Source organism: Plectropomus leopardus, chromosome 2 (assembly GCF_026936395.1).
Source record: "Plectropomus leopardus strain MGB_pleo_1.0 chromosome 2, ASM2693639v1, whole genome shotgun sequence".
Lineage (NCBI taxonomy): Eukaryota > Metazoa > Chordata > Actinopteri > Perciformes > Serranidae > Plectropomus > Plectropomus leopardus.
This window is the reverse complement of record NC_142177.1, coordinates 35385900-35406259: the sequence shown is the minus strand read 5'-3', so window position 1 is coordinate 35406259 and position 20360 is coordinate 35385900. Positions and strand designations below refer to the sequence as shown.

Sequence of the window (20360 nt, the reverse complement as noted above, 5' to 3'; positions counted from 1 at the left end):
GTAAAAAAAAATGCTAACAATTTGTTCAATATTTGTGCAAATAATCGATTAAATGACCAATTGTTTCAATAGCATGTAATTCCCTTTTCAGTGTGAATGACCTCATGAGCTTGACAAACCACACGTGTCTTATAACAGCTAAATAACCAGGATGGCGTTTGTTCATATACTGACTGTAAAGAACATTACTGCAGTGAGTTTGGTTGTTAGTGAGTATAAACATCCTCTCGTCTCGTAGAAAGAGGTTGTGTACAAGAAGAAGGAGTCCATTTTCTCTTTGGAGGAGTCGGAGTTTCGGCAGCCGGCTGTTCTGACGTTGCAGGTCTGGGACTACGACCGCATCGCTGCCAACGACTTCCTGGGTGAGACAGACAGAAGTTTAAATTCTCAAGTGTTTTCTAATATTTACCCTTTAAAAAAGCCTACAGTCTCCCACTGCCTCCCCAGATCTGAACTGTTATATCCTCTACAAGTTGTTTTTGTATTCTGCTCTTGTATTTGTATCTGTCTTTGCATTCTCTATTTTGCATTTGCATGTTGTTGTTTTTTGCATTTCATGTAAATTGTCTTTGAGTACTTAAAAAAGTGCTATTTAAGTCCTATCTATTATTATTAGCATTGTTGTTGTGACTGTTCTAAAGAATTAAAAAAAAAAAAAATCAATACAGTCACTTGCATAGACGGAAAGATGTTCTTTACGCATTTCCAAGAAATGAATGAATGTCCAGACAATGAAGTTTCTTTTAGCGATGTTCCCGTTTATTGCAGAGTGATGAGAGTTGATGGTTTTGTGATGTGATGAGGAAGTGAAGTGATCCGATTTACCTTTGCTGTCTTTTTGCTGTGGTTACAGTAAAAACCGTATGTGTTCATTATATTCTTTTCCTCCACCCTGACTTAAAAAAACACCTATGTCTCACACCCAATGTGACATCATAAACTATAGGACCTGTCATAGAGTTTAGCCTAACACTACCATCTGGTGGTCAAAATAATGCAGCCTTTACATGTCAAAGTAAACTACAAAGTAATACAAAATAAATCTGCTAAATAGCTCCTACAACTATTATTATTATTATTATTGTTATTATTATTATTATTATTATTGTTATTATTTTTTTTAAGGTATTAAAGCTGCTCTGCAGCTGACACTAAGATTACAGAGCAAAAACTTTCAATTCATAACCAACATTATATATATTTCAATAGTGCTCCTAATGACGGACCAGCTCCACAAATGGAAAATCAGTATGTGGCAGCACATGTTTTAACCATGGCGGGCTGCCACAAATAACCGAATGTGTGAGAAACCCAGACGAGCTCACTCACAGACGACAACGTCAGACGGCTGGAGTGCTGCAACTGCAACTTGCTGCAAATTGCTGCAAATTGCTATAAATTGCTCGTCTGAACTGGGCTTTAATCTGCAATGTTGCTTTTATGTACAACACCTTCACAGCGATTGAACTCCTCACCCACTCTTTCCTCCCAGGGTGCATCATGGGATACAACAGTCTCAAGAGTGCCCAGAGAATCCCAAAATGTCCTATCCTAACATCCTCTTCCTCATCACCTTTGTTTCACTCCCCCTCCTCCAGGCTCCATAGAGTTACGTCTCAACGACATGGTGCGAGCTGCGAAGTCATCCACCAAGTGCACGATTGACATGGCGAAGGATCGGGCCAGCCCTCGATTCTCCATCTTCCGCGCCAAGAAGATGAAGGGCTGGTGGCCGCTGACCCGCCTGAAGACTGCCGAGGACTTCGAGAAGGAGGAGAAGGAGAAGGAGGAGGCCAAGAAGAAGGGGAAGAAGAAGAAGAAGAAAAAGGACAAGAGGAGCAAGATGAAAAAGGAGGACATCGAGTATACCGACAGCCTCGGCAACACTTACCTGCTCATGGTACAAAAACCCTCATTATACTAATAATGCTAATACTGTCCGACAGAGACAAGAGACAGTTACTACAGATCTGACAGAGTGACATCTGTTTTACCATGTAAAAATTATTATTCCACAGATTTATTTTTTAACAGCAACTCCAAAATGAAGCTAAAAACCACATTTACTTCCCTCTTTGTTGGTTCAGTAATTTCTGCTATTTTTATTTTTTCGACTCCTCTTGTTTCTGTGTTCACGTTTATGTGAGATGGGGTTACAGTGGTTATTTGTTTTTTATTATATTACTTTTTTTTAGTTATCAAACAAGTTGTCCAGCAGGTGAAAGAAGATAATCCCTCATTTTCCTAATCGTCTTTTGATACGACAGTTTCTTAACTTTGAGGCAGGTCTATCAAAACGAAAACATGCTGCTCTTCTCCAGAACACCGTACTTTATTCACCAAACTTTTTCTTGCTTTCATCACGGTGGTGCCTGAGCTGTTTCCTACTTATCAGTCCATCCAGGATTTCGTGGACTGTTTTTGTGATTGTTGCAGTCTGAAACCCTTATTTCATGGCTGCTTTTCTAAAAAGTTACATGCTATGAAATGATGTCATAGGTGTTTTGAAAATTGCAAAACTAGCTGTGATGCTGTTGTTATTTATAGTACTTTTTATTAAATGCTGATTCTGTTTTATATTTTAATTTAAATACTTCAATTGACATTTAAAGTAACACTGAAACTCTGTGTGTGTGTGTGTGTGTGTGTGTGTGTGTGTGTGTGTGTGTGTGTGTGTGTGTGTGTGTGAAGGGGAAGGTGGAGGCAGAGCTACAGCTGGTGACGTTGGAGCAGGCGGAGGCTAACCCTGTTGGACGAGCCCGCAAGGAGCCGGAGCCTCTGGACAAACCAAAGTACGACGCACACACACACACACACACACACACACACACTCCCACATGCACACACACAGGCATGCACAGTGGTGTAATGCTATGTAGTAATACTACTTCCTTATAGTACTTTTGGATTTTTTGGAAGTACTGCTTTACTTGAATTTTTGTGTCTTTCAGCTTTTGCTTTTACTCCATTACATTTCCTAAATAAATGTCATACTTTTACTGCACTTCATTTCCCCGAAGCATTTAAGTAACTTACTACAAAATGGGGAAGGAGGGAGGAAGGGACGGACGAATGAAGTAATGAGAGAGAAAACAAAACAGAAGATCTTTTTTCTTTAAGTGCATAATTTTAAAAACTCTGAGCGCTTGCTTTTTTATTACTAGCATTTACTTGCACTTTTATTTTTGATACTTGATACTTAAGTAAAGTAAATATGAGATACTTCAGGACTTTTATATACATCTCAATCTCTATCTATCTATCGATCTATCTATCTATATAATCTATATATGTATATCTATCTATTTATATATCTATCTATCTATCTATATCTATATATATGTATATATATATATATATATATATATATATATATATATATATATATATATATATATATATATATATAACTGATTTCACTGCAAATTGTGGTCTTTTAAATGCTGGTGAGTTCAGACCTTTAATCATCTGTAAACTCAGTCCAGGTGTGAACAGGTTTTAACCGTCTCCTGTCCTCCCTCCAGTCGTCCCTCTACCAGCTTCACCTGGTTCGTCAACCCCATGAAGACCTTCATCTTCCTCATCTGGAAGAAGTTCAAGAAGTTCATCATCGCTCTGGTCATCCTCGCCATCCTCACGCTCTTCCTCGCCCTCATCATCTACACGATGCCGCAGCAAATCGCCACCCTCATCATCAAAGGATGAAGAAACCTGCGGGGCGTCTTCGTCGTCAGACTGTCTCAGGTGTCTGATCCAGAACTAAAGTCACGTTTATCCTGATCAGTAAAACTCATGATTTAATACGTTTACACTACATTACCCAGCATCCTTGTTTATATAAACACAACCTGGGAGCAATAATCAGAAATTTTGTTTTACTGTCAGATTCATCAGAGGAGATTACTGGACGCAGATTACTTCAGATTTAAGTCACTTGTTTATATTCTGTAAATTAAGATTGTCAGATTGTCGTGCAGCTCTGGACAGATTTTTAAAAAATTAACACAAATCTGACCGGATAAATCGGCACCTCTCCTAAACATAAACATAACTCTGTTTTGTAAAAGTGTAATTTTGTTGATTAAATATAGTTTTGGTTGCAAATTTTATATTTTGTTGGTAAATGACCAAGTAAAATAAATAAGTATATTTTTTGTTTTATTTTGCACTGACTCAGAATTCAAGTTGATGCGCTTTGTTTGTTTAATCTGAATGTTAGCTGCTATTTCTTAGTAAATAAATTCATAAATATTAATATCAGTCAGAAACAGGCAGTGAATAGACTGTTAAATAAAATTTGGTGAAATTATTTGAAAAAAACGTAACCGCATTAAGATGCTTTAGACTCTACCCTCGTCTTCAGGCGGATCAACAGGAAGTTAGAAACGGTTTGTTTACACACGCTTGCTCTGATTGTTTCCTCTGAGACTCTGATGATGTCGGATCATGTCAGACAACTTGAGCTGGTTGCCCCGGAGACGAGAGAGGAAATGATGTCATATGACCAGTATGAGTTCCAGTTTGGCTCACAAATATTTCAGAGTATTTTTCGCCTCGCTCAACTCAACTCAAATATCTCAAAAATTATTTGATGGATTGTTGTGAAATTTTGTACAGACGTTCATCCTCCCCAGAGGATAAATCCTAAAAACAGTGGTGGTCCTCTGATTCTTCCTCTAGCTTCACCCTCAGGATAAATTGTAATAACTTAAGTAAACTCTTTACTTTTAATTTAGCACCATCATCGAGTACAATTTCAAATCTGTCCCAATTCTTTTTTTTTGTGTCCAAAAATCTGAAAAACTGACATTCCTGTTAGCCTCCGCTCTACTTTTTTAATTGCTTATTATCAAATGTAACGTGCTAAAGTTGAAATTTTAAAGTTATTTATTCATATGCACAATAATGAATGATTTTTTTTGTCTTCAGGTTTCCTCCAACGATGCTATTACAATATTCATAAAACAGAAATCATGCAAATAAAAATTAGAATCCAATGACAAAACATAAAATAGTGGAAAATTAAATATAGAAATTAAATATAATATATATAAAATGAAATAAATATTTCAAGTAAGAAGAATATTATACTTGTATAACATCAGCATGTTAGCATTTAGCTTGAAGCATTGTTGTGCTTTAAAGAAATTAAATTAATTAAATATTTTTTCTTTTATAGAAGAACAAAAAAACATCTTGATAAGAACATAATAATGTAGAGATTAAAAATAATGTAAATTGTGTTAGTCCTATTTTCATGCTTTGTTTTGTTTTCTCTTTTCTATAAATATATTTTTTTTTAAAACGAGGTGGCCCCCCAGAAAAACTTAATTGCACTTTGCTTACAGCAGAAACCTGTTTTACCTGACTTTCAGCAGCTTCGACATGAATAATAAATGGATAAACAGACTCTGCTGTAATGGGGTTCACAGTCTGTGCTCGGTCAGCAGTGCGCGCTCCCGCGGCAGAGAGCCCCGCCGCCGCGCAGCGTGAACGCGCCTCTCCATGCGGGTTGAATAAAGAAGAAAAAAAAGCAGAAAAAATCAGCTGATGAAGAAAAGACGTGAAGCCGCTCCTGCAGCGGAGAGCAGACACAGACCGGTTTGATTCCCTCATCTGAACCCGGTGCCGGTGTCCGGGGGTCCGGGGGTCCGGTTCCCCGCTCCGCTCCTCCGCTCTTTGTGAGCAGGTTCACACACGGACAGACCGGGCGGGTTTGAGGGCTTTTCTGTGAATGAAACGGCTCTACCGGAGAGAGGCTCGGTGGTTTTAACACGCTGAGACCCGGGACTGATTGATTTCATCGGTTTTTGTGCGGGATCTGCGGTGCTGAGGTTCATTTCCTGCTGATCTGATCACCTTTTGTCTGGAGGAAGAAGCGGCTGCTGCTGCGGTGAAGTCACACTGACGGAGCGACCACCGGATCCTTAATTACCGTTTTTATCAGCCTGGTAACGATAATCTCTCTGCACGGGACCGTGGGCGCTTGAAAACAGCGCTGATGGGATTATTTCACCTTTTGCACAGTGGATTTTTAAATTAATATTTTATTATTTATCATAATAGGAATTCAGCTGGTGTCTTTGGTCTTTTGTGTGGCATTGACCCGTCAGTCCCGGACCTCTGTGAGCCTGTCCCGGTGTGTCCCGGTGTGTCCCGGGGTGGAGGAGCACCATGCCGGAGTGTGTGTCGGTGTCCGAGTTCCTGCAGGAGGTTCAGGAGGACTGGAGCTCCCCCACCACCTCCTCCTTCACCTCCAAGATGATCAGCTGCAGGAACACCGTCTACCTGCTGGAGGAGGTCAGTGCTCACACAGGGGGTGGGGTGGTAGTAGTAATAGCAGTAGTATTGTAGTAGTGGATGTTTCTTCAGTTGTATGCAATGAATGAGAGCAGTTGTGTTTTTTCTGTCCCACAATCAGGGCCGGTCTGAACTGCTCAGGGGCCCCAGGGCGAAAAAAGAGCTGATGGGCCCCCATTAAGTTAATTTCCTCTGCCCTATGTGCAGTTTTTTCTAGATTAAATTTAGTGCCGCTCCCAGCACTTTATTTTATTCTATTTTATTTTATTTTATTTTATTTTATTTTATCTAAAAAAATAAGATAAAATCTCCTTAACAAGAGTTTCCAGAGACCTGTACTACCAGGCCGGATTTGGGGCCAGTGGGGTGATTTCAGCCACTGTAACCCTTTGTAATCTGGTGTAATAACAGTTTTCTTGTGCTGCCTTCAGACGCCTTTAACAAGTATTAAAACCTTTAAATCTTGAGCAAATTGGTACGATTTCTGTCAAAAACACGGTTAAAAAAGGCGACGAGCAACTCGTTAAGAAATTATCCATAACTTGCAAGATATTAATAGATTTAGAAAAAAAAAGTTGCTCATTGCGTCCTCCAAATAAAGATTTTCTTTTCTTTTTTTCTGTGTTTTTGAAAAAAATCAAGCCATTTTAATCAGGTTTCAAAGTTAATATTTGAAAATTCTTATTATGGATTTCCTACTCTAACATGCTTTTGTCTCGGGGGGTTTCCTCTCACATCATCTTGACCTTGCCCGAGCCCACGCTGACGTTTTTAATTTAAAACATTGTTTTGTCCAACAAACAGTCAAACAATAATTCAGTTATCAAATAGTTGTTGAATAATTTTCAGTCTCGATTAATCAACTCATTGTTTTGATCTGATCAATCTGCTGCTGCGTCACGTCTGTTCCTGTGTGTATTTGGGTGATGGGGGCCCCTTAAGACCAGACACACACACACACACACACACACACACACACACACACACACACACACACACACACACACACTCTCTCTCTAGGTCAGTGGAGTCGTTGACCTGAAGACAAGAAAAAAAACAAACTAAAAACCGCCCCTCCTCCTGTCCTCCTTTAACCCCCATCAGAGTCGGCACATGTTCCCACGGCAACAGATTAGTCCTCATTAGTATTCATTGTTATTATTTAATGGTTATGAGGAGAAGCCAAGATGATTATTGATAATGATGATGAGAGTTAATCTGCAACCTGCACACTGATGCTGTATTCATGTGAGGCTTAAGAGTTAAAAATTACAATTATTCATGAGAAAACTTTTTATGCTTTAAATACTTAAAAGACTCAGTTTGCTAATGAGGATTTGTTCCAATCCCACAGTCCTCTTTTTTTGGAAAATGCGTAGGCTGGTGTGCCGTGTGAAGGAACTGTATGTAAAATGAAGAGAGATGGGTTTTTTTAATCACACAGGCACGCTCACACGTTTACACAGTGAACTGTAATAAGTCTCACCTGCTCTACATCGAGCTGCTGGTGCACAAACAGACTCATTTACGTACAGAAACACCTCCAGAATGAGGTTAAAATACTGTTGCATTGAAGCAGGTGTGCTGGAAAGCTTCCCAGCATGCAGAGGGTTAAAGGATTTATGCACACAAGTCTCATTTTATGTCTCACATTATCTGTTGGTACGGTTGTTATGAGGAATTTAGACTGTGAGAGATGTGATGTGCTGAAATGTTGTGCCTCATTATTTCCCTTCAAATGCTGTTTGAAATTTCTTTTGACATCTTCCAAGCTGAAAATTGCTACAGATCAACATGAAAATCGTATAAGTCCAACCTTATTTGTTGATACTTACAGAAGATAAAAAGATTTAAAAAATACAGTCTGAGGAGATTTATTTTTTATTTAATTTTACCTGATGGTAAAATAAAGAATTGTATTAAACACAATAGACATCAGATACAACTTCAATGCAATTCATAGAGACACACAAACCCAAACTGTTAATCACGTAAGGATAATTGATCGCTCACTACTGTTTTTCGGAGTTTGTGTCCTTATTCTGTTTGTCACTGAGCACCTGTGGCTCCACAAAACATCTAGTCATTGTAGCCTAATCTATCTGTAACATTTGTATAACTTTTAATTTCATCTGGCTTGGAATATATTAACTGGGTCTGCAAGAAAATGATAAATTAGATCCACTTGGTTTAAACACAAAACTGTGCGTGTGCTCGGTTGATAAATTAAACCCCTGATGTCTGAGAGTGGAGCAGGCGGTACAGATAAAATCATAACCTTCATTTTCTGCAGCTTTATCTGGGGCTGGGTCGCAGGGGCAGGAGGCTAAACAAGGTGGTCTAGACGTCCCTCCTTAGAAACGTTTTCCAGCTCCTCCTGAGGCGTTATCAAACCGTATGAGTTATGTAATCTCGCCATCGAGTGCTGGCTCTAACACGGGTCTCATGCCGGTTGAACAAACCTGGAAAACCTCCAAAGCAAAGTGCCCTGGAGGCATCCTGATCTGATGCCCAAACCACCTCAACTGGCTCCTTTTAATGCATTTCAATTATATCAGGATACAGGAAATTTTCTGCACATTTATAAAGAAACGATTTATGGATGAAACACCAAGAGAGGAATGTCTGTTTTTGGTTAATTTAGAGAACAGCGTCAGGTTACTTCTTTTGTACCAGTAGGTAGATTTTGTTTGCAGAATAAAGTGCAAAGCATCCATTAACACAGTTTGAGACACCAAAGACAACAAACGGGATGAAATATGACGAGAAGATAAAAGAAACAACTACTAAAGTGCCCAATAAACAATAAAAAACCCAATAAGAAACACTAAACTACACTGTAAAATCTGAAGAGTTTACTTCTATGAAAGTGATCACCTTGAAAAGTTAATACAACTATTAGTCTTTTTTTATGTTTACTATAATTGTTAAGTTCACTTAAATTAAAATATATTTATTGAGTTATGTGAAGTTGTTGCAATTTAAAAATGAAAAGTTTTTCCTAATTTTAGCAACTTCAGTAAACCAAGTAAACTGTGCTATATATCTGTATTTTACAAACTAGTCAATCATATTTTTATTTTCTAAAACAGTTAATAAAACAGAGCTCACAGATCTCTCTTTGCAAAATCCTCTTTATGATGATCACGTTAAGTCAGACTAACTTGATTTATTGATGTTGCTAAAACATAAACACAACAAGGTAGTTCCACATGTCATTTTAAAGATATAACAACTTCATAAACTTAAGTAAATACAGATAAATTCTGAGTGAACGTAAAAATTAGCTTTAAAGAACACATACTTTATTTTAATCGTTGTAATTACTTACCTCGATTTTCAAGATTATTTCAAGTAAGATCAACTTGTCAGATTTTACAGTGCAATAAAACGCAACCCTAAATAAAAACAATCCTGAAACAAACTATAAATAATAAATAAATAAATAATAAAGGGTTTCAAAATGATCTTGTGCAATTTTGTGCAATTTTGTGCAATTTTGTGCAATTTTGTGCAATTTTCCTGCAGCTTGTTCACCAGTGTGTTGGCAGCTGGAACAAATGAGTTTTTATAGCGCTTGGTTTTAAATTCCCTAACAACAAATAAAAATACTTCATTACACTGATAATCACAGAAAATCAGCCCGTATTCTTTGCAACAGTGTTTTTTTCCACTGGAGACATTTTCGACATGTCAGCAGGAGAATCACAGGAGCAAATAATGCTGGTGTAACGTGCACGCTGCTCACTGTCACACTGTAGATCTTTTTTAGTAACAGTCATCAGTAACACCTGTGCTTTGCTGTGACGAGTCAAAATGTCGGCCGTGAAAAAGGCCTGTGTGTTCTGACGCACCCCGAAATAATAAAGACTGAGGTCTCAGTGTGATCTGACACACGCAGGAATGTAGCTGCCTGTTGTCAGAGAACAAAGCTCGTCCTCTGTGTGTGTGTGTGTGTGTGTGTGTGTGTGAGTGTGTTGAGTCAGCAGGTGAATTGCTGCCTCTACATGAGCACACACACACACACACACACACACACACACACACACACACACACACACACACACATTCAGCAGATTCACATACTGATGGTTAAAATGTTTAAGGTTTGAATGTATGAAATGTTAAATATGTGTGTGTGTGTGTGTGTGTGTGTGTGTGTGTGTGTGTGTGTGTTGAGTCAGCAAGTGAATTACTGCCTCTACATGAGCACACACACACACACACACACACACACACACACACATTCAGCAGATTCACACACTGATGGTGAAAACGTGTAAGGTTTGAATGTATGAAATGTTAAATGTGTGTGTGTGTGTGTGCAGATTTTGGACAGTGACCGCTTGGTGTTGCAGAAGATGAAGAAAGCTGCGAAATCCAAATACACAGCAGGACAAGGTACACACACACACACACACACACACACACACACACACACACACACACACACACGCAAACGGTACTTCCTGTGCTGACACTCTTCCTCTCCGTCAGATCACGTGACTCATCTGGAGCAGTACATCAATTCGATGGAGAAGCTGTCGGTCAACTGTCACTCAAACGGAGAGACGGAGGTCGGCTCTGCCTTCTGCCGACTGGCGGACTTTTCTAAAGAGCTCCTCTCTCCCATGAAGAACCTGGTGAGTCATCATTGACAGCAGCATGACGTCACATAGGTCAGAGGTCACCACACCTGCAGCTGACAACAGAATCAGGATATGAACGCTTTATTGATCCTGCTTTGGGTTTAGTCTGAAACCACAACGCTACTTTGACTGGTCCACTTTAAACCCTATGACTATTTAACTAACGTCACCAAACTTACTGTAGAAAAACATCATATTAATTTACCCTGTGAAACCTGAAATTGGCTTGATTTCTTTCAAAAACACGGAAAGCCGGCAATGAACAACTGTCCAAAATATTAGCAAGAAATTAGTAAAAAGTTACAAGAAAATACCTTACATTAGCTTAACCAAAAATAAAAATATAAAACACGATAAAAAAATTATCTTAAAAAAAGTGCTAAAATAAAATAAGAATTTTTAAAAATTGTAATAGTTATAAATGTAATCAAAATCTAATGATTCTATCTCTTTTAGCTAATTTTAAGGTAATTTTCTTGTTGTTTGTTTTTGTTTTTTACTTTAATTTTTTATGCCTATTTTCAGGACATTTTCTTGTAAGATTTTAAATAATTTCTTGCTATTTTTTTGTGCTATGTGTTGTTGAGTTGCTCCTCTCTCCATGTTTTTGAAAGAAACCAAAGCAATTTGCTCGGGTTTCAAAGGGTTAAAGACTTCATTTAGTATAGCCCACCATTTAAAAACACAGTATTACTTAACTGGTCCGTGCCAGTCTCCACTGAAAAAAGCAAAAATCTTATAAAAATCAGTCGGCTCTGGTCCTTTCCAGACTTCAACTGGAAACATGAAATGTTAAAAAACAATTAGATCTTAACTGGTCCATTCCCAAATCCACTGAACTCTAATTAGGCACCTATGATACGTTTTCACCTCCATTCAACACTACAATGGGAAACCAACAGGATAGTTGTTTGTCTTCACACCACCCGTTACCACTGTTGAACGATCGACATGCTGCGTATTATCCCGCACTGTACTTACCATTTTTCCATTTTTTGACACTTTTAAAGCAACAACAACATAAAACAAACAAAGAAATAAAAAATATAGAACATGACTGGTTCAGAATTTGAGATAAATTAACAGAATTGAAAATACAGGGTTGAATCAGGCGTTTGGGAGAAATAAATATAGTTTCCACTTCTTCCAAATTTCTTCAAATTTAGTTTCCTGAAGCCTTGATTGAAAAGGTAATTCTTTCCATTACAAACATTTGATGGATTGTGTAATTGCTTTTCTAGCAGCTAAACTCAGTATTCCAAATGGGTATTTTGTTTTTATATTTGTAGATTTAAGATATTTATATAGATTATAGACTTCTTTGTTAAAGAGTAAAATGCCGAACAGGAGCTCATCCCACTTTAAATGTGATTGTTGTCCCAGATATAGTCACTAATTCTATATAAATCTTACACCAAAAAAACGTTTATTTCTGGACAACCCAAAACAAATGGTGGTGGTCGGCTTCCTGGAGGCAACACTTCCTCCAGCAGCTGGAATTACCTGAGTGATGAGACGTCTGAGCAGGTGTATTAAAAAATCTACAGACTCCTCCGGCTAAAAGTCCTCCACTCAGTTAAGCTCAATATCCTCCACTGAAATTCGCAATATATCTTCCAAACTTCCTCTTAAATGCAACAGTTAGATCCCTTACTTCTTATTTTCATTTTTCACTTGACAGTGAAAGGCCGTGAAAGGCTTTAACCCTTTAACAGTCACACTAAGAGATGCATTTGAAAAAAAAATGTACATTATAGACCATTAAGAAAATGCACCAATTTATACGAATGTTTTTTTTTCCATGTAAAACACATTGTAAAAAGTGTAAAAGTCAATGTAATGTAATATAGATCTAAAATTAAAAGTAACTTCATACATACAATAAACTTACAAAAATAAATAGATACAAATAATAATGAATCTAGTGAGAAAGATCTGTATAAGATATATAGTAAAAATCTAATTGTCATTGTAATAGATACAGATAAAAATGAATAAAGCAAAAAAAAAATCTGTGTTAAATATACGGTGAAAAAACAATTGTCATTGTTAACATCTATAAACATTTGTATAAAATGAAATTGGATTTTGCCAAGCTTTTAGAAAAGCAATTTAATCATAAAAAATGTCAACCGTGTGGTTACAATGCCTTTTAAAAGGTTAAGTCTATTTTTGCTTTATTTCTAAAAGGGGCCACAGAAGGGTGACAACGTGCCATGAGCACCCCTGGTCACATACTGTTTATTATGTTTTATTTATTTATTTATTTCTTCTTTCTTTCTTGACTGTTGTGTGCTAAAATGTATGTATGGTCTGGTAGACTGCAAAACTGATTTGCTCTTTAGGATAAATAAAGTTGTCAGAACTGAACTGAACTGAAAGTTACTTCAATTGTATTTTTCTTATGTGTGTGTGTGTGTGTGTGTGTGTGTGTAGTTGAAGAGCATGCTGCACAACATCAACTTCTTCCTGGACTCTCTGGTTAAAGGAGACCTGAGGGAGGTGAAGGGGGTGAGCACTTTATCTTTTCTTACTTACTTTATTACTTTTTCTTAGTAAAATCTAGATGACACATCTAATCTCAGTTATTATTATCATAATTCTCGCTCTCCGTGGCGTCGGGATGGCGCTGTGTGTCACCTGAGTGAAGTGTCAGTGCAGTCGGTCAAACGTCTGTCTCTCTGCAGGATCTGAAGAAGCCTTTCGACAGAGCGTGGAGGGACTACGAAAACAGATTGTGAGTGATGAAGTGACGAAACTGTCTCAGCTACTTTGATAGATGCACACTAGTATTTGTTAACCCTTTAAAAGGCATTGGAACCACACGGTTGGCATTTTTTATGATTAAATTGCTTTTTGATTAAATTGGCATTTTTTATGATTAAATTGCTTTTCTAAAAACTTGGCAAAATCCAATTTCATTTTATACAAATGTTTATAGATGATAACAATGACAATTGTTTTTTTACCATATATTTAACACAGATTTATTTTTTGCTTTATTCATTTTTATCTGTATCTATAACAATGACAATTTGTTTTTTTTACCATATATTTTATAAGATCTTTATTACTAGATTCATTATTATTTGTATCTATTTATTTTTGTAAGTTTATTTTATGTATGAAGTTACTTTTAATTTTAGATCTATATTATATTACATTGACTTTTACACTTTTTACAATGCCTTATACATAGAAAATACATTTTTCTTATAAATTGGTGCAATTTTTTAACGTATTATATGGCCTATAATGTACATTTTTTTCAAATGCATCTCTTAGTGTGGCTGTTAAAGGGTTAATATCTGTTTTTCAGAGTCGTGGTTGTTACGTTTGTGTATATAAATATGATCATCACAGCCTCTGAGAGAGCATCTTTTTATAACTAGTCCTGTTATCGGCTGAGCTCTGAATATTTGGGGCCAGTTTTGGATTTATGTTAATTATGAATAACTTTTTCTGATAGGAACAGATTATGAGTTTTACATGAAATACTTTCTCCACTGAGGCTTCACAGCTGGATAGAAGAACGCTTGCTAATGTGTTATAATTGACAGGCTACAAAGTGTGTGTGTGTGTGTGTGTGTGTGTGTGTGTGTGTGTGTGTGTGTGTGTGTGTGTGTGTGTGGAGTACTTGGGGTTTAATTAGTGGATTTAACACTTAAAAATGTATTTTTTAATAACAATAAAAATACTGGTAATGTGTTCGTGAAAAAAATGTGTTCATAATTATGATGTCTGTACTTAATTGCCATATTTATGAATGAACACACGTTGTAAGTTAAATGAAAATAAAGTTGCTCCAACCATTTTTTTAAACATTATTTAAAAGAAAATGTTAAATAAAACGTGTGTGTGTGTGTGCGTCCGTGCGTGTGTGTGCGTGTGTGTGTGTGTGTGTGTGTGTGTGCAGTAAGCAGGTGGAGAAGGAGAAGAGGGAGTTGGCTCGTCAGTACGGGATGGTGAGGAGTGAGGTGAGCGGAGGAGAGATCGCAGAGGAGCTCGAGAAGGAGAGACGCTCCTTCCAACTGAGCATGTGCGAGGTCAGTGACTTTGACCCCACCCCCTCCTGCTCCTTCACCTTCACCTCCTCGGTTTTCTACTTCTTTGTCTTTTTCCTCCTTTCTTTTCTTTCTACGTCTTTTTTCTCCCCATCCTCATTATTTTTCTTTTTCATCATCTTCTATTTTGCTCTTCTTATTTCTCCTCTTTCTTCTTTCTTATCCTCCTTTATCTTTTTTCTTTGTCTATTTCTTCTTCATCTTTTATTTCTTCTCATCCTTATTTTTGTATTCTTATCTCCGTTTTTGTATTCTTCTTATCTCCGTTTTTGTATTCTTCTTTCTCCTCATGCGTCCTTCTTCTCATCTTCTTTCCCTCTTCTTCCCCCTTTTTCTTATTCTCTCCACTTTTTCATCCTTTTCTTTTCCTTCTTATTCTTTCTTCTTTTTCTTTGTTGTCTTTCTTTTACTTTTCCCTCTGCTGACCCTCTTCAAACTTTTTCACCTTCTCCAAACTACTCTGAAACAAATCCATCACCAGTCTCCTCTCTGTCCAATAAATAACACGTCTATCTCTCTTTCTCTCTCTCTGTCTCTCTGTCTGTCTCTCTGTCTGTCTATCTGTCTGTCTCTCTGTCTGTCTCTCTGTCTCTCTGTCTGTCTGTCTCTCTGTCTCTCTGTCTCTCTGTCTCTCTGTCTGTCTCTCTCAGTATCTGATTAAAGTCAATGAGATAAAAACGAAGCGAGGAGTCGACCTGCTGCAGAACCTCATCAAACATTATCACAGCCACAACAAGTAAGAACACACACACACGCACACACACACACACGCACACACACACACACACACACACGCAGTAAACTGACTTTATTTATTATATCTGTTTGTGTGTGTGTGTGTGTGTGTAGTTTCCTGCAGGAGTGTGTTTCCACCACGCAGAGGTTGAAGCAGTACATGGAGGAGCTGAATGGAGTCCTGACTACGGTATGATATCACTTTGTTCACTTTAACCTTTTGAAACTTGAGCAGTTTGACTTGTTGTCTGTCAAAATCATGGGAAAAGGCAATGAGAGACAATAAAAGTAATCACCCAAAAAATTAGCAAGAAATTACCTGAAGATTATCTAAAAAAAGAAAACAAAAAAGAAAAGAAAACAAAGCAAAACAAAAAACAATAAAGAAAGATATAATGACCAGGACAAAGCGCCTAAAAATTTAAATATTTATGTAACATAATTTTAAATTTGTAATTATTTATTTAATTTATCCTTTTATTCTGTCTCGATCCTGCTTATTATTATCATTATCATTATTATTAATGTTCTGTGTTTACTGCGTTCTGTATATTTCTAACATTTTCTGCTTCTAATCTCCTTTTAATTCTTTAATTTAACTCTTGTCTGGCCTTTGTTTGGCATTATTGACCAGCTGTAATTGTTGTATTAACTCAGTGGTTTATTGCCTCTACTTTGCTTTGTTTGTAAACTGCATTTTAAATGTGCTATATAGATAAAGTTATTATTATTATTATTATTATTATTATTATGTGTGATGGAAACATTATTGCATTAATTTTAATTCTAAAATGGAACTTTAGGCATAATGTGTACTTTTACTTTATATATTTGGATTATAATACCTTTGGAGTTTTACACAAGTAAGAAGTGAAATTATTATTATTATTATTATTATTTTTGCTAACATTATTTTTTTACCGATTTTTTTTAAACGGTTGCCGTTTGTATCACGTGACCGGAAGTTATAAATAGAGGTACCGCCTCAAACCTCAAACGCCTGCGTGAACGTGACTCCAGCTCAATGTTTGATGAACTCACAAAACACAATAAAAGTGATTGTTTTCCTCACAAATTGGCCGATTTTCCTGCTGTGGACATTAAAAAATCATACGTATATAATCATACGTAATCATACATATAGCTAACGTTACAGACGTTAAAGTTACGTTACATGGCGGGCTGATGAAAGCTAACGCCAGTCTGATGGATTATAACTACTTTATGTGCGGTTGGATCATCTTTAAGGGCCGCTGTCCTGTTTCTAACCGGGTGAGTGAACATTTTTGAGAATAACTTTTGTATTTTAACCGAAATCAGCTTGGATGCGCCACCGTCAGGCTAATGGCAAAGCTACTAGCTAACTAGTTTACTAGCTAACGGTCGGCTAACGGTCGGTTAGCTTAGCCGTCCCGGTGTTAGATATAAAAATCTTTTTTATGGCAAAAAAAGAAAAACAAAACACGGAGAAGTTATCGCAATACATTTGGCCTCGTTTAAAAAGCAAACAAACAAACAACAAAACATGAAACCCATTTGTTGTCTTTGGCATTTTCATATGAAAGTTGTCAGTTTGTTGTTTTATTGTCTATTTGTAAACAATCTTTTATGTTTTGTTAGTGTTTTGTGTTATTTATCTTATGTTTTATCATTAATTTGTGTATGGCACTTTGGTGATTGGATTAGAGAAGTACATATGCGGAAATCAGTGCGTAAATAGCGCGTCAAAAAATTTAAATCTGAAGTTGGTTGTACACTGCGAATAAACCACATTCATTAAAAAAGCCATAATAATAAAAAAAAACAATATCAAAAACCGTGAAGTTACAAGTACATTGGCCAAATGTATTAAATAGCCACGAAATTGATGCCCTTATCAATAATTGTGATAAGATAATCCTTCATTATTCCCTCAAAGGGGAAATTGTTACAGCAGCAGTGTGTGTACATAACTAATAGTAGAAAACAACAACAACAACAACAAAACAAGACCCCAAACTCAGCAGTTAAAAATATTTACACAGATTGCACATGGAAATAATTGCACATAATTAAAATTAAAATTCTTCAGCAACAAAAACTGAAGTTTTTATTCAACAATAACAACAACAAGTCCAGGCTTACAAGATTAAAATGTCTTTACTGAAATCTCATAGTTTTAACAGTTTTGGTTTTCATTGTTTTTATTTACTTGGTCTATAATAATCTGCTTTCTGTCTAAATTCTAGTCCCATAACATTGCACATATATAAAGGAAATATATGAGATTCTGACCACGCTGTCTTTCCTATGGTGTTCGTCTCCCTGTTCTTTTTAATATAATTACTTAGTGGGTTTGAGGTGTGTGGGTGGGGTGTTAGGATAAGGTGGTGTTTTGTTACTATGTTCTGCCACACCACAAAGAGGGAGGGCAAGGGACTTTAAAAAAGGAAAAAGATTGCATGTCTATCAGGAGTGGAGGAAAAAATTGATAAACCATGGTATGGTGATTTTTGAATGGCAGTATTATAGTGATGCATGGATGCAAAGTATTGATTTTTATTAAAAAAAAATGAATTGTGCAAATCTTAATTAAAGTTTATATAAATAATAAGATGAATTGCTTTTCAGTGTACCAGATACATTTTGCTGCAGTAAAACTGAAATGAGAAATTTTATTTTAAAAACTTGATCTTATTAGATAAAACAGATGTTGACACATTTTTCCTTTGGGGACATAACTTATATTTGGGGAAAAAAGGTAATGAATCGCAATATATGTTATCACAACACTCAGTAAATCGCAAAACATTTAAAACTGCAATAATATTGTACTGTGACCAAAGTGTTGTAATAATGTTTACGCAGGGGTAGGAATAAATAAATGTGTACTTCTTTCGGCTCCTTTTCAAACGTGATATTCAAATGTCTGGAGTATTTGTTTATTGACATTGATGTATAGGTTCTGCATAGGCCTTCTTTTTCATCTTTATGTGTTTGTTTATTGCGCTTGGCTGTTAGGCTTGTTTGCTTTTGTTTGTGTGTTTTGTTTTGCTTTGTTCTAAAAACAAAAAGAGAAACTCCCGCTCACTGTCATGCTGATTCTGACATATTTATTGAGTGACAGCAGACCTTTAACAGGTTCATTATACCTGATGAAGATCTGCTAGACTAAAACGTTGTTGTTGTTTATATATATATATATATATATATGTATGAATATATCAGCAGTAAGCAGAACAGTGTGCTGGAGTTTCTCTCTTTGTTTTTACATTATTCCCTCCTCTGACGCACCAGTCACACATTCAGGCACGCAGAGATGTTCTTCTGCATTTTTTTTTTTAACATGTTTGAGAAAAAATTTCATTCAGTTTAATTAAATATTATTTAGTGGAGCCTCTGATGATTCACACCCCTCGGTAAGGGTATATTAAAGATTCGGATTGAACTCCAAGCAGGCGTTAAGGCGGCCTGTCTAGCGTCTCAGGAGGCAGCCTGTGCTTTCCAGAGAAAGCACATCTGTCTTCAGAGACTGACATAACATATTTGAAGAGAATGACGAATGGTTTATCAGCTGTTTTTGACTTCCAGTATATTCTCTAATATGTCGTTTAAAACAGCCTTTGCTGCTTTCTTCTATACACCTGTGGGCAAATATATTTCCTTTAATGGAGAAATGGGGATGTGGCAGTATTTTGGATTACAGATACAAGCATACTTAATCGAATATTTGAAAAATGTAATAATAATACCGGGATGAGAATTAACAGGATCCTTTTAGCCTCACATCAGCAGTTAGTCTGGATTAGTGCAGACGTGTTTGCTCAGCTGAGCTGTTGTGTGTCTGCAGGTGAAACAGCGTCAGGACGAGGAGAAGAAGCAGCTGGTGACGCTCAGAGATCAGCTGAGGCCGGTCGTCCACACAGAGCAGGTCAGACACGCAAACACCGACACTAACTAACTTTATAATACTGTTCAACAAGTCATTAATGTGTGTGTTAATGTGTGTGTGTGTGTGTAGGACTCTTTACCGAAGCAGGTGTACAGCATGCATCAGCTGCTGGGAGACAAACAGTACGGCACAGAAAGAACAGGATTCCTCTACAAGAAGAGCGACGGGTAAAAACGAAAGAATTAAACAGTCAAACGTCGACATGGAAACACTCGACTCTTAACATAGCGTCGTTGTCGGGTGCAAACCTTGTATCTCAACATTTCACTATTTTCCTTTTTTTTAAATTAATTAATTATGTTGTTCCCCCTTTAAGTTTTTCAGTGGGTTTGACCATTTCTCAACCAATGAAATTTATTTAAAAAGCTTGTGACAGAACCTACTGTCTCCAGTGGATCCTTAAAAACATTTAATTCCTTAAAAATAGCAATTGTGGAGATGGGAGGTTTGCACCCGACAGCAGTGAAGCAGTGATAGGTATCAGTAGTATTATTACGAGTGAAACTGTCTGTTTGTGTTTCAGGTTAAGGAAAATGTGGCAGAAGAGGAAATGCTCAGTTCACAACTGTTACCTGACCATCGCACACGCTACTGTAAGCTCACCTCTCTGTGTGTGTGTGTGTGTGTGTGTGTGTGTGTGTGTGTGTGTGTGTGTGTGTGTGTGTGTGTGATAAGCTGTAA

At 36.9% G+C, this 20360-nt stretch overlaps 2 protein-coding genes across 3 annotated transcripts in view; both read left to right on the top strand.

Moving 5' to 3' along the window:
* The window catches only part of fer1l4 (fer-1 like family member 4), a 42513-nt gene extending 38347 nt beyond the window's left edge, over positions 1-4166 (top strand). The window contains exons 47-50 of the mRNA XM_088069517.1: positions 239-362; positions 1599-1900; positions 2692-2792; positions 3525-4166. Coding sequence (XP_087925643.1) covers positions 239-362; positions 1599-1900; positions 2692-2792; positions 3525-3705 — 708 coding nt within the window. The 3' untranslated portion in view covers positions 3706-4166. The remainder of the gene's footprint in view (positions 1-238; positions 363-1598; positions 1901-2691; positions 2793-3524) is intronic.
* A 1299-nt stretch (positions 4167-5465) lies between these two features.
* Positions 5466-20360, top strand: part of unm_sa1614 (un-named sa1614) — a 26372-nt gene continuing 11477 nt past the window's right edge. The window contains exons 1-12 of one of the 2 annotated variants that reach the window (XM_088069488.1): positions 5466-5951; positions 6114-6300; positions 10629-10701; positions 10798-10943; positions 13386-13460; positions 13637-13686; positions 14866-14995; positions 15664-15749; positions 15863-15938; positions 19578-19658; positions 19749-19846; positions 20203-20272. In XM_088069488.1, coding sequence (XP_087925614.1) covers positions 6175-6300; positions 10629-10701; positions 10798-10943; positions 13386-13460; positions 13637-13686; positions 14866-14995; positions 15664-15749; positions 15863-15938; positions 19578-19658; positions 19749-19846; positions 20203-20272 — 1011 coding nt within the window. In that variant the 5' untranslated portion in view covers positions 5466-5951; positions 6114-6174. Of the gene's footprint in view, positions 5952-6066; positions 6301-10628; positions 10702-10797; positions 10944-13385; positions 13461-13636; positions 13687-14865; positions 14996-15663; positions 15750-15862; positions 15939-19577; positions 19659-19748; positions 19847-20202; positions 20273-20360 lie in introns of both variants that reach the window. The other variant, XM_088069484.1, reaches the window with a different exon arrangement.